We start from the raw sequence: 14,746 nt of genomic DNA, 5'->3' as shown, positions 1-14,746 counted from the left end.
CACAGGAAAGGTGCTCCAACCAATCAGATTCTGATATTCTCCTCATTCCAGGGTGGGGGTGGGTGGTATTATACCTCTACAGATACTCTGATCATATCTACCAATCACTGCATCTTCTACATCTGCCAAAGCCGAATCAACGTCGTTCTACATCTGCCAGTGCTGGAATTTACGTAATGACCTCGCTCTCTATATGCCAGTACTGGAATTTACGTCGCTCTACATCTTCCAGAGCTGAAATAGACGTCATGACATTGCTCTGCATCTTCCAGAGCTGGAATGGACGTCATGATGTTGCTCTGCCCGAGTTGGAATTTACATAATGACCTCGTTCTACATCTTCCAGAGCTGGAATTGACGTCATGTCGCTCTACATCTTCCAGAGCTAAAATTGACATCATGATGTCGCTCTATATCTGCCAAAGCTGAAATTGACGTCATGACGTCATTCTACATCTGCCAGAGCTGGAATTTACATAATGACCTCGCTCTACATCTGCCAGTGCTGGAATTTACATCACTTTACATTGCCAGAACTGGAATTGACGCCATGACGTCGCTCTACATCTGCCAGAGCTGGAATTGGCGTCACAATGTCGTTCTACATCTGCCAGAGTTGGAATTTACGTAATGACCTCGCTCTACATCTTCCAGAGCTGGAACTGACATCATGACGTCGCTCTACATCTGCCAGAGTTGAAATTGACGTCATGATATCGCTCTACATCTGCCAGTGCGGGAATAAACATCTTGACCTCACTCTACATCTGCCAGTGCCGTAATAAAGTCTTGACCTCACTCTACATCTGCCAGTGCCGGAATCAACGTCTTGACCTCGCTCTAAATCTGCCAGAGCCAGAATTGACGTCGCTCTACATCTGCCAGAGCTGGAATTGACGTCATGATGTCGCTCTACATCTGCCAGAGCCGAAACTGACATCATGTCGTCGCTCTACAAATGCCAGAACCAGAATTGACGTCACTCTACATCTGCCAGAGCTGGCATTGACGTTATGATGTCGCTCTATATCTGCCAAAGTCGGAGTTGACGTCGTGACATCGCTTCCGGCCTTCCAGGGTCATAGAGCTGGCCAGGACACGTCTATAGTAATCTTGCAGCACCGCCAGATCGGTAATCCAGCTTCCTGAAGAGCCCGGAAAGGCACCAGAGGACGCCTCCTCCCGCTGCCTGTAAAAGCAATCCAGCGGCTAAATAGCCTCTAGAATGGCTTTTACATTACAGGGAATAGTCGGCTGAAAGCAGCAATATCTGGATGATGCCTGTAGCTGCCGCCATCATCCAAATTTTTCCACATTAACCCAAGGACGTCATATGACCTCCTAGGGCAGGAAGTGGAAAATCATAGAACTTGAATGTTCTTCTGGCGAATAAATATTCTGGGGGCACCTGAAACAGTGGTATCCAGCAACAAACATAGGACAACTGAGAGGCAGTAAAGCCAAATAAGCTCAGGCATGACCCCATGCACTATGGAAACCCCACCACTGGCCAGAGGTGACCAAAGTCGGGCAGCAGGAAGGGATCAAAGATCGAGGTTCTCCATGGCTCTTTGCAGGCAGGAGTTGCAGCGGGGAGATCCTTCTTCCACATTGAATGGCAGAGAAGAGATTGTGGAGCACACAAGTGACACTCCACCCAGCACTTAGTCTCTCTAACAAGCAGAAAGTGTAGCTAATAGGGCACCAGTGATCCAAACATGACGTAGCTCAGCCTGATAGTCCCATACACTGAGTGAGTCTTGAGAGAGGGAGCAGATGCTCAGGCAATGTCAAAGTTTTTGGATCTGGGAAACTCTCCATGACTTGTTACCAGGAAAGAGTCTGAATAGCTCCTTAGGTGGAACCCCCGTGTCCGAAGGTCACCTCCAGGCTATGAATACAATGTCCAGGCCACCAGGACCCGGGCGTGGAAGGCCGAGTACCGAGGCTGAAATCACAGAGGCTACCTCTTGAGAACGTCTCGAATGAAGAAAGATGAGTGTAGACTCTTTCCAGAAGAACTGAAGAAAAGACATCCCACCACTCAGGACCATAAAACTGAGGCATGCCGGAAGTAGAAGGGGTTACCTAGGCTGGCATACAGCCAGAGTCCAATCCTCCGGTAGGGTAAAGTATAACCCGGGGGGGTAAATGATTTTCCGTGTTCCTCCATAGATGGGAAATTGCATCTTTGGTTACATTTGGAGGTTCATTGTAACGCGTTTGCTTTCTATGGGGCATTTTTAGTACAAATATATAAAAAGATGGAGATCTCCGGCCGCACTCACCATCAGGGCGCAGTGGTTGTGAGAGGTCACATGACTGGGGCTGCTCTGCCCCTCATTGGCTGCTGGTGTGGAGACATTCAGGTCCTTGTTGTGCCGCCTCTGACGATCCTCCGCAATACGTCGCAGCACCTCATCCCGCTCCTAGGAGGAGAAAAGAGCGCTAATTAACTGGAGGAGAAGGTGCGCACAGCAAAGCAACCGGCCGAGAACTAAAGCTTACCTACATCCCATGGCCAACTGTACAGACCTGTCACATGATAAGTACACAGAGCGCCCTCTGGTGACCAGTATACTGTACAGACCTGTCACATGATCAGTACACAGAGCGCCCTCTGGTGACCAGTATACTGTACAGACCTGTCACATGATCAGTACACAGAGCGCCCTCTGGTGACCAGTATATTGTACAGACCTGTCACATGACCAGTACAGAGATCGCCCTCTGGTGACCAGTATACTGTACAGCCCTGTCACATGACTAGGTCAAAGAGCGCCCTCTGGTGACCAGTATACTGTACAGCCCTGTCACATGACCAGTACAGAGATCGCCCTCTGGTGACCAGTATACTGTACAGACCAGTAACATGACCAGTACGGAGAGCGTCCTCTGGTGACCAGCATACTGTTCAGCCCTGTCACATGACGAGGTCAGAGAGCGCCCTCTGGTGACCAGTATACTGTTCATTCAGCCCTGTCACATGACCAGGTCAGAGAGCGCCCTCTGGTGACCAGCATACTGTACAGCCCTGTCACATGACTAGGTCAGAGAGCGCCCTCTGGTGACCAGCATACTGTACAGCTCTGTCACATGACTAGGTCAGAGAGCACCCTCTGCTGACCAATATCCTGTACAGCACTCTCTGCACTGTATGTAATAAACATCCTGTTCTTAAGCGCTATACCTTTTAATAACCTGCTAACCCCATTTAGACCCCTCCGCACAGCGTTCTCACCTTTTTCTTTGTTCTTCGCTCCTCTTGGACCTCTTGAGCCCGGCTGGCGTTCTGCCGCTCCTCATACTCCTTCCTCTGCTGCTGGCGGCGGGAGCTGGTCAGGGGGTGGGGTTCTGGAGAGGGCGGAGAGGCTGCAGGAAGAAGAGTGGACAAGGACTACATGAATAAGATTATACTTCAGAGGAAGGGGCCCTATTGTCACCCCCAACTCAGTACTGGGTGACACAGTGTGGGATGACCCCTCCTCTGACCTGGGGACAGCGGGTGAAACAATGCAGGGATGACCCCTCCTCTGACCTGGGGACAGCGGGTGACAAAATGCAGGGATGACCCCTCCTCTGACCTGGGGACAGCGGGTGACAAAATGCAAGGATGACCCCTCCTCTGACCTGGGGACAGCGGGTGACGCAATGCGGGATGACCCCTCCTCTGACCTGGGGACAACGGGTGAAACAATGCAGGGATGACCCCACCTCTGACCTGGGGACAACGGGTGAAACAATGCAGGGATGACCCCTCCTCTGACCTGGGGAAACAATGCAAGGATGACCCCTCCTCTGACCTGGGGACAGCGGGTGACGCAATGCGGGATGACCCCCTCCTCTGACCTGGGGACAGCGGGTGAAACAATGCAGGGATGACCCCACCTCTGACCTGGGGACAGCGGGTGACACAATGCAGGGATGACCCCTCCTCTGACCTGGGGACAGCGGGTGACACAATGCGGGATGACCCCTCCTCTGACTTGGGGACAGCAAGTGAAACAATGCAGGGATGACCCCTCCTCTGACCTGGTGACAACGGGTGAAACAATGCTGGGATGACCCCTCCTCTGACCTGGGGACAGCGGGTGAAACAATGCAGGGATGACCCCTCCTCTGACCTGGGGACCGCGGGTGAAACAATGCAGGGATGATCCCTCCTCTGACCTGGGGACAACGGTGAAACAATACAGGGATGGTCCCTGCTCTGACCTGGGGACAGCGGGTGAAACAATGCAGGGATGACCCCTCCTCTGACCTGGGGACAGCGGGTGAAACAATGCAGGGATAACCCCTCCTCTGACCTGGTGACAACGGGTGAAACAATGCTGGGATGACCCCTCCTCTGTCCTGGGGACAGCGGGTGACACAATGCAGGGATGACCCCTCCTCTGACCTGGGGACAATGGGTGAAACAATGCAGGGATGACCCCTCCTCTGACCTGGGGACAACGGGTGAAACAATGCAGGGATGACCCCTCCTCTGACCTGGGGACAGCGGGTGACACAATGCGGGATGACCCCTCCTCTGACTTGGGGACAGCGGGTGAAACAATGCAGGGATGACCCCTCCTCTGACCTGGTGACAACGGGTGAAACAATGCTGGGATGACCCCTCCTCTGACCTGGGGACAGCGGGTGAAACAATGCTGGGATGACCCCTCCTCTGACCTGGGTGACAACGGGTGAAACAATGCAGGGATGACCCCTCCTCTGACCTGGGGACAGCGGGTGACACAATGGGGGATGACCCCTCCTCTGTCCTGGGGACAGCGGGTGACACAGTGCAGGGATGACCCCTCCTCTGACCTGGGGACAACGGGTGACACAATGCAGGGATGACCCCTCCTCTGACCTGGGGACAACGGGTGACACAATGCAGGGATGACCCCTCCTCTGACCTGGGGACAGCGGGTGACAAAATGCAGGGATGACCCCTCCTCTGACCTGGGGACAGCGGGTGAAACAATGCAAGGATGACCCCTCCTCTGACCTGGGGACAGCGGGTGACGCAATGCGGGATGACCCCTCCTCTGACCTGGGGACAGCGGGTGACACAATGGGGGATGACCCCTCCTCTGACCTGGGGACAGCGGGTGACACAGTGCGGGGTGATCCCTCCTCTGGCCTGGGGACAGCGGGTGACACAGTGCAGGATGACCCCTCCTCTGACCTGGGGACAGTGGGTGACACAATGGGGGATGACCCCTCCTCTGACCTGGAGACAGAAGGTGACACAATGGGAGGTGACCCCTCCTCTGACCTGGGGACAGCGGGTGAAACAATGCAGGGATGACCCCTCCTCTGTCCTGGGGACAGCGGGTGACACAATGGGGGATGACCCTCCTCTGACCTGGGGACAGCGGGTGGCACAATGGGGAATGACCCCTCCTCTGACCTGGGGACAGCGGGTGATACAATGGGGGATGACACCTCCTCTGATCTGGGGACAGCGGGTGACACAATGCGGGGTGACCTCTCGTCTGACCTGGGGACAGCGGGTGACACAAGGCAGGGATGACCCCTCCTCTGACCTGGGGACAGCGAGTGACACAATGGGGGATGACCCCTCCTCTGACCTGGGGACAGCGGGTGACACAATGGGGGATGATCCCTCCTCTGACCTGGGGACAGCGGGTGACACAATGGGGGATGATCCCACCTCTGACCTGGGGACAGCGGGTGACACAATGGGGGATGATCCCTCCTCTGACCTGGGGACAGCGGGTGACACAATGGGGGATGATCCCTCCTCTGACCTGGGGACAGCGAGTGACAGAATGGGGGATGACCCCTCCTCTGACCTGGGGACAGCGGGTGACACAATGGGGGATGACCCCTCCTCTGACCTGGGGACAGCGGGTGACACAATGGGGGATGATCCCTCCTCTGACCTGGGGACAGCGAGTGACAGAATGGGGGATGATCCCTCCTCTGACCTGGGGACAGCGAGTGACAGAATGGGGGATGACCCCTCCTCTGACCTGGGGACAGCGGGTGACACAATGGGGGATGATTCCCTCCTCTGACCTGGGGACAGTGAGTGACAGAATGGGGGATGATCCCTCCTCTGACCTGGGGACAGCGGGTGACACAATGGGGGATGACCCTCCTCTGACCTGGGGACAGCGGGTGATACAATGGGGGATGACCCCTCCTCTGACCTGGGGACAGCGGGTGACACCATGCAGGGTGACCTCTCCTCTGACCTGGGGACAGCGGGTGACACAAGGCAGGGATGACCCCTCCTCTGACCTGGGGACAGCGGGTGACACAATGGGGGATGACCCCTCCTGTGATCTGGGGACAGCGGGTGACACAATGCGGGGTGACCTCTCCTCTGACCTGGGGACAGCGGGTGACACAAGGCAGGGATGACCCCTCCTCTGACCTGGGGACAGCGGGTGACACAATGGGGGATGATCCCTCCTCTGACCTGGGGACAGCGGGTGACACAATGGGGGATGATCCCTCCTCTGACCTGGGGACAGCGGGTGACACAATGGGGGATGACCCCTCCTCTGACCTGGGGACAGCGGGTGACACAATGGGGGATGATCCCTCCTCTGACCTGGGGACAGCGGGTGACACAATGGGGGATGATCCCTCCTCTGACCTGGGGACAGCGGGTGACACAATGGGGGATGATCCCTCCTCTGACCTGGGGACAGCGAGTGACACAATGGGGGATGACCCCTCCTCTGACCTGGGGACAGCGGGTGACACAATGGGGGATGATCCCTCCTCTGACCTGGGGACAGCGAGTGACACAATGGGGGATGACCCCTCCTCTGACCTGGGGACAGCGGGTGACACAATGGGGGATGATCCCTCCTCTGACCTGGGGACAGCGGGTGACACAATGGGGGATGACCCCTCCTCTGACCTGGGGACAGCGAGTGACACAATGGGGGATGACCCCTCCTCTGACCTGGGGACAGCGGGTGACACAATGGAGGATGATCCCTCCTCTGACCTGGGGACAGCGGGTGACACAATGGGGGATGATCCCTCCTCTGACCTGGGGACAGCGGGTGACACAATGGGGGATGATCCCTCCTCTGACCTGGAGACAGCGAGTGACAGAATGGGGGATGACCCCTCCTCTGACCTGGGGACAGTGGGTGACACAATGGGGGATGATCCCTCCTCTGACCTGGGGACAGCGGGTGACACAATGGGGGATGACCCCTCCTCTGACCTGGGGACAGTGAGTGACAGAATGGGGGATGATCCCTCCTCTGACCTGGGGACAGCGAGTGACAGAATGGGGGATGACCCCTCCTCTGACCTGGGGACAGTGGGTGACACAATGGGGGATGATCCCTCCTCTGACCTGGGGACAGTGAGTGACAGAATGGGGGATGATCCCTCCTCTGACCTGGGGACAGCGGGTGACACAATGCAGGGTGACCTCTCCTCTGACCTGGGGACAGCGGGTGACACAAGGCAGGGATGACCCCTCCTCTGACCTGGGGACAGCGGGTGACACAATGGGGGATGACCCCTCCTGTGATCTGGGGACAGCGGGTGACACAATGCGGGGTGACCTCTCCTCTGACCTGGGGACAGCGGGTGACACAAGGCAGGGATGACCCCTCCTCTGACCTGGGGACAGCGGGTGACACAATGGGGGATGACCCCTCCTCTGACCTGGGGACAGCGGGTGACACAATGGGGGATGACCCCTCCTCTGACCTGGGGACAGCGGGTGAGACATGGTGGCACCTCCTCCATCTTGTGGGGGGTTGAAGGCGGACACGGCTGCCGATGCGAAGTCTATCCCTGGTTGGGTGCGGAGCGTTCCTCGGTGGTGACCACCCTGCAGGATCCTGACACACACAAGACACAATTCTGGGTCACAGCACAACAATGACAGGAAACGGGGAGATATCTGATACCTCAGCCAATCAGAAACTGTATACAGCATGAGACCGTGAACAGCCAATGAGAAGCTCTATATATGAAGTTGAACAGCCAATAACAGTATAGATACATCTGCCGTGTACTGACCACTCCGCTGCGTCCTCCACCATGAAACATCCGGCTCTGACCGCGGCCTGAACCTGCGACTCATTGAAGCCCATCTCATACAACGCCTGGAAGAGCTCACCAATCGTCTGGAAGAAAGAGAGTCATGTGACTTTACAGTGTCATCAGCCAGGCCTACTACCTACCTACCCCAGATACATGGAGAGACACCTTCCTGAGGAACCACCATGGAGGTCCCACCTACCTACCCCAGATACATGGAGAGACACCTTCCTGAGGAACCACCATGGAGGTCCCACCTACCTACCCCAGATACATGGAGAGACCCCTTCCTGAGGAACCACCATGGAGGTCCCACCTACCTACCCCAGATACATGGAGAGACACCTTCCTGAGGAACCACCATGGAGGTCCCGCCTACCTACCCCAGATACATGGAGAGACCCCTTCCTGAGGAACCACCATGGAGGTCCCACCTACCTACCCCAGATACATGGAGGGACACCTTCCTGAGGAACCACCATGGAGGCCCCGCCTACCTACCCCAGATACATGGAGAGACACCTTCCTGAGGAACCACCATGGAGGTCCCACCTACCTACCCCAGATACATGGAGACACCCCTTCCTGAGGAACCACCATGGAGGTCCCACCTACCTACCCCAGATACATGGAGAGACCCCTTCCTGAGGAACCACCATGGAGGTCCCACCTACTTACCCCAGATACATGGAGAGACCCCTTCCTGAGGAACCACCATGGAGGTCCCACCTACCTACCCCAGATACATGGAGAGACCCCTTCCTGAGGAACCACCATGGAGGTCCCACCTACCTACCCCAGATACATGGAGACACCCCTTCCTGAGGAACCACCATGGAGGTCCCACCTACCTACCCCAGATACATGGAGAGACCCCTTCCTGAGGAACCACCATGGACGTCCCGCCTACCTACCCCAGATACATGGAGGGACACCTTCCTGAGGAACCACCATGGAGGTCCCACCTACCTACCCCAGATACATGGAGAGACACCTTCCTGAGGAACCACCATGGAGGTCCCACCTACCTACACCAGATACATGGAGGGACACCTTCCTGAGGAACCACCATGGACGTCCCGCCTACCTACCCCAGATACATGGAGGGACACCTTCCTGAGGAACCACCATGGAGGTCCCACCTACCTACCCCAGATACATGGAGAGACACCTTCCTGAGGAACCACCATGGAGGTCCCACCTACCTACCCCAGATACATGGAGAGACACCTTCCTGAGGAACCACCATGGAGGTCCCACCTACTTACCCCAGATACATGGAGAGACACCTTCCTGAGGAACCACCATGGAGGTCCCACCTACCTACCCCAGATACATGGAGAGACACCTTCCTGAGGAACCACCATGGAGGTCCCACCTACCTACCCCAGATACATGGAGAAACACCTTCCTGAGGAACCACCATGGAGGTCCCACCTACCTACCCCAGATACATGGAGAAACACCTTCCAGAGGAACCACCATGGAGGTCCCACCTACCTACCCCAGATACATGGAGAGACACCTTCCTGAGGAACCACCATGGAGGTCCCACCTACCTACCCCAGATACATGGAGAGACACCTTCCTGAGGAACCACCATGGAGGTCCCACCTACCTACCCCAGATACATGGAGAGACACCTTCCTGAGGAACCACCATGGAGGTCCCACCTACCTACCCCAGATACATGGAGAGACACCTTCCTGAGGAACCACCATGGACGTCCCGCCTACCTACCCCAGATACATGGAGAGACACCTTCCTGAGGAACCACCATGGAGGTCCCGTCTACCTACCCCAGATACATGGAGAGACACCTTCCTGAGGAACCACCATGGAGGTCCCGTCTACCTACCCTAGATACATGGAGAGACACCTTCCTGAGGAACCACCATGGAGGTCCCACCTACCTACCCCAGATACATGGAGAGACACCTTCCTGAGGAACCGCCATGGAGGTCCCACCTACCTACCCCAGATACATGGAGAAACACCTTCCTGAGGAACCACCATGGAGGTCCCACCTACCTACGCCAGATACATGGAGAGACACCTTCCTGAGGAACCACCATGGAGGCCCGCCTACCTACCCCAGATACACCATGGAGGTACCGCCTACCTACCCCAGATACATGAAGAGACACCTTCCTGAGGAACCACCATGGAGGTCCCACCTACCTACCCCAGATACATGGAGAGACACCTTCCTGAGGAACCACCATGGAGGCCCCATCTACCTACCCCAGATACATGGAGGGACACCTTCCTGAGGAACCACCATGCCATGGAGGTCCCACCTACCTACCCCAGATACATGGAGGGACACCTTCCTGAGGAACCACCATGGAGGTCCCACCTACCTACCCCAGATACATGGAGGGACACCTTCCTGAGGAACCACCATGGAGGCCCCACCTACCTACACCAGATACATGGAGAGACACCTTCCTGAGGAACCACCATGGAGGTCCCACCTACCTACCCCAGATACATGGAGAGACACCTTCCTGAGGAACCGCCATGGAGGTCCCACCTACCTACCCCAGATACATGGAGAAACACCTTCCTGAGGAACCACCATGGAGGTCCCACCTACCTACCCCAGATACATGGAGGGACACCTTCCTGAGGAACCGCCATGGAGGTCCCACCTACCTACCCCAGATACATGGAGAAACACCTTCCTGAGGAACCACCATGGATGTCCCGCCTACCTACCCCAGATACATGGAGACACCCCTTCCTGAGGAACCACCATGGAGGTCCCACCTACCTACCCCAGATACATGGAGAGACCCCTTCCTGAGGAACCACCATGGAGGTCCCACCTACCTACCCCAGATACATGGAGAGACCCCTTCCTGAGGAACCACCATGGACGTCCCGCCTACCTACCCCAGATACATGGAGACACCCCTTCCTGAGGAACCACCATGGACGTCCCGCCTACCTACCCCAGATACATGGAGACACCCCTTCCTGAGGAACCACCATGGAGGTCCCACCTACCTACCCCAGATACATGGAGAGACACCTTCCTGAGGAACCACCATGGAGGTCCCACCTACCTACCCCAGATACATGGAGAGACACCTTCCTGAGGAACCACCATGGAGGTCCCGTCTACCTACCCTAGATACATGGAGAGACACCTTCCTGAGGAACCACCATGGAGGTCCCACCTACCTACCCCAGATACATGGAGAGACACCTTCCTGAGGAACCGCCATGGAGGTCCCACCTACCTACCCCAGATACATGGAGAAACACCTTCCTGAGGAACCACCATGGAGGTCCCACCTACCTACCCCAGATACATGGAGAGACACCTTCCTGAGGAACCACCATGGAGGCCCGCCTACCTACCCCAGATACACCATGGAGGTACCGCCTACCTACCCCAGATACATGGAGAGACACCTTCCTGAGGAACCACCATGGAGGTCCCACCTACCTACCCCAGATACATGGAGAGACACCTTCCTGAGGAACCACCATGGAGGCCCCATCTACCTACCCCAGATACATGGAGGGACACCTTCCTGAGGAACCACCATGCCATGGAGGTCCCACCTACCTACCCCAGATACATGGAGGGACACCTTCCTGAGGTACCACCATGGAGGTCCCACCTACCTACCCCAGATACATGTAGGGACACCTTCCTGAGGAACCACCATGGAGGCCCCACCTACCTACACCAGATACATGGAGAGACACCTTCCTGAGGAACCACCATGGAGGTCCCACCTACCTACCCCAGATACATGGAGAGACACCTTCCTGAGGAACCGCCATGGAGGTCCCACCTACCTACCCCAGATACATGGAGAAACACCTTCCTGAGGAACCACCATGGAGGTCCCACCTACCTACCCCAGATACATGGAGGGACACCTTCCTGAGGAACCGCCATGGAGGTCCCACCTACCTACCCCAGATACATGGAGAAACACCTTCCTGAGGAACCACCATGGATGTCCCGCCTACCTACCCCAGATACATGGAGACACCCCTTCCTGAGGAACCACCATGGAGGTCCCACCTACCTACCCCAGATACATGGAGAGACACCTTCCTGAGGAACCACCATGGAGGTCCCACCTACCTACCCCAGATACATGGAGAGACCCCTTCCTGAGGAACCACCATGGAGGTCCCACCTACCTACCCCAGATACATGGAGAGACCCCTTCCTGAGGAACCACCATGGACGTCCCGCCTACCTACCCCAGATACATGGAGACACCCCTTCCTGAGGAACCACCATGGAGGTCCCACCTACCTACCCCAGATACATGGAGAGACACCTTCCTGAGGAACCACCATGGAGGTCCCACCTACTTACCCCAGATACATGGAGAGACACCTTCCTGAGGAACCACCATGGAGGTCCCACCTACCTACCCCAGATACATGGAGAGACACCTTCCTGAGGAACCACCATGGAGGTCCCACCTACCTACCCCAGATACATGGAGAAACACCTTCCTGAGGAACCACCATGGAGGTCCCACCTACCTACCCCAGATACATGGAGAAACACCTTCCTGAGGAACCACCATGGAGGTCCCGTCTACCTACCCCAGATACATGGAGAGACACCTTCCTGAGGAACCACCATGGAGGTCCCCCCTACCTACCCCAGATACATGGAGAAACACCTTCCTGAGGAACCACCATGGAGGTCCCGCCTACCTACCCCAGATACATGGAGAGACACCTTCCTGAGGAACCACCATGGAGGTCCCACCTACCTACCCCAGATACATGGAGAAACACCTTCCTGAGGAACCACCATGGAGGTCCCACCTACCTACCCCAGATACATGGAGAGACACCTTCCTGAGGAACCACCATGGAGGTCCCACCTACCTACCCCAGATACATGGAGAGACACCTTCCTGAGGAACCACCATGGAGGTCCCACCTACCTACCCCAGATACATGGAGAGACACCTTCCTGAGGAACCACCATGGAGGTCCCACCTACCTACCCCAGATACATGGAGAGACACCTTCCTGAGGAACCACCATGGAGGTCCCACCTACCTACCCCAGATACATGGAGAGACACCTTCCTGAGGAACCACCATGGAGGTCCCACCTACCTACCCCAGATACATGGAGAGACACCTTCCTGAGGAACCACCATGGACGTCCCGCCTACCTACCCCAGATACATGGAGAGACACCTTCCTGAGGAACCACCATGGAGGTCCCGCCTACCTACCCCAGATACATGGAGAGACACCTTCCTGAGGAACCACCATGGAGGTCCCACCTACCTACCCCAGATACATGGAGAAACACCTTCCTGAGGAACCACCATGGAGGTCCCACCTACCTACCCCAGATACATGGAGAGACACCTTCCTGAGGAACCACCATGGAGGTCCCGTCTACCTACCCTAGATACATGGAGAAACACCTTCCTGAGGAACCACCATGGACGTCCCACCTACCTACCCCAGATACATGGAGAAACACCTTCCTGAGGAACCACCATGGAGGTCCCGGACCATCAAAGCAAAGCAAACTCTGACCATTTTCTATGGAAAAACAGCCAAAGCCTGAGCAGAAAAGTCCGTCCCCTGCCGGGAGCGGGACCTTTGCTTTCTGGGTGAGGAAGCAGTGGTCTCTCTTCTGGGTTCCAGCTGGTGCCACAGCCAATCAGGTGACATCTGAACCCCCTCCACTAACACGAGTACTTATCAGATGGGGTGTGATCACATTCAGGTATGGGGAAGAAGGAATTCAGATGTCGTGGGATCACCTGACCCTCCTAAGAGCCGAGACCTCCATGGTGGGTGTCTGTAGGAAGATGATCTCCTCTGGGTGGTATGAACTCTGATTACTCCCAGGATCACCTTCAGGATCAATCCCAAGATCACTCCCAGGAGCAATCCCAAGATCACCCCCAGGATCATTTCCAAGATCACACCCTGGGTCACTTCCAAGATCACACCCTGGATCACCCCCAGGATCCTTTCCAAGATCACTCCCAGGATAACTTCCAAGATCACTCCCAGGATAACTCCCAAGATCACTCCAAGAATAACTCCCAAGATCACTCCCAGGATAACTCCCAAGATCACTCCCAGAATAACTCCCAAGATCACTCCCAGGATCACCCCAGGATCACTCCCAGGATCACTCCCAAGATCACTCCCAGGATCACCTTCAGGATCAATCCCAAGATCACTCCCAGGTGCAATCCCAAGATCACTCCCAGGATCACCCCAGGATAACTCTCAGGATCACTCCCAAGATCTCTCCCAGGATCACCTTCAGGATCAATCCCAAGATCACTCCCAGGTGCAATCCCAAGATCACCCCCAGGATCATTTCCAAGATCACACCCTGGGTCACTTCCAAGATCACACCCTGGATCACCCCCAGGATCCTTTCCAAGATCACTCCCAGGATAACTCCCAAGATCACTCCAAGAATAACTCCCAAGATCACTCCCAGGATAACTCCCAAGATCACTCCCAGGATAACTCCCAAGATCACTCCCAGGATAACTCCCAAGATCACTTCCAGGATAACTCCCAAGATCACTTCCAGGATAACTCCCAAGATCACTTCCAAGATCACTCCCAAGATCACTCCCAAGATCACTCCCAGAATAACTCCCAAGATCACTCCCAGGATCACCCCCAGGATCATTTCCAAGATCACACCCTGGATCACCCCCGGAATC

General features: G+C 55.9%; 1 protein-coding gene across 1 annotated transcript in view; it reads right to left on the bottom strand.

Moving 5' to 3' along the window:
• The window catches only part of LOC309556705 (uncharacterized protein), a 53,219-nt gene that overhangs the window by 26,385 nt on the left and 12,088 nt on the right, over positions 1-14,746 (bottom strand). The window contains exons 2-5 of the mRNA XM_082259171.1: positions 8,017-8,123; positions 7,702-7,835; positions 3,242-3,372; positions 2,289-2,429 (exon numbers count right to left, since the gene is read on the bottom strand). Coding sequence (XP_082115297.1) covers positions 2,289-2,429; positions 3,242-3,372; positions 7,702-7,835; positions 8,017-8,123 — 513 coding nt within the window. The remainder of the gene's footprint in view (positions 1-2,288; positions 2,430-3,241; positions 3,373-7,701; positions 7,836-8,016; positions 8,124-14,746) is intronic.

The sequence above is a fragment of the Pelophylax lessonae genome, assembly GCF_965119305.1.
Source record: "Pelophylax lessonae genome assembly, chromosome: 5".
Taxonomy (NCBI): Eukaryota; Metazoa; Chordata; class Amphibia; order Anura; family Ranidae; genus Pelophylax; species Pelophylax lessonae.
This window is presented reverse-complemented; position numbering and strand designations above follow the sequence as displayed.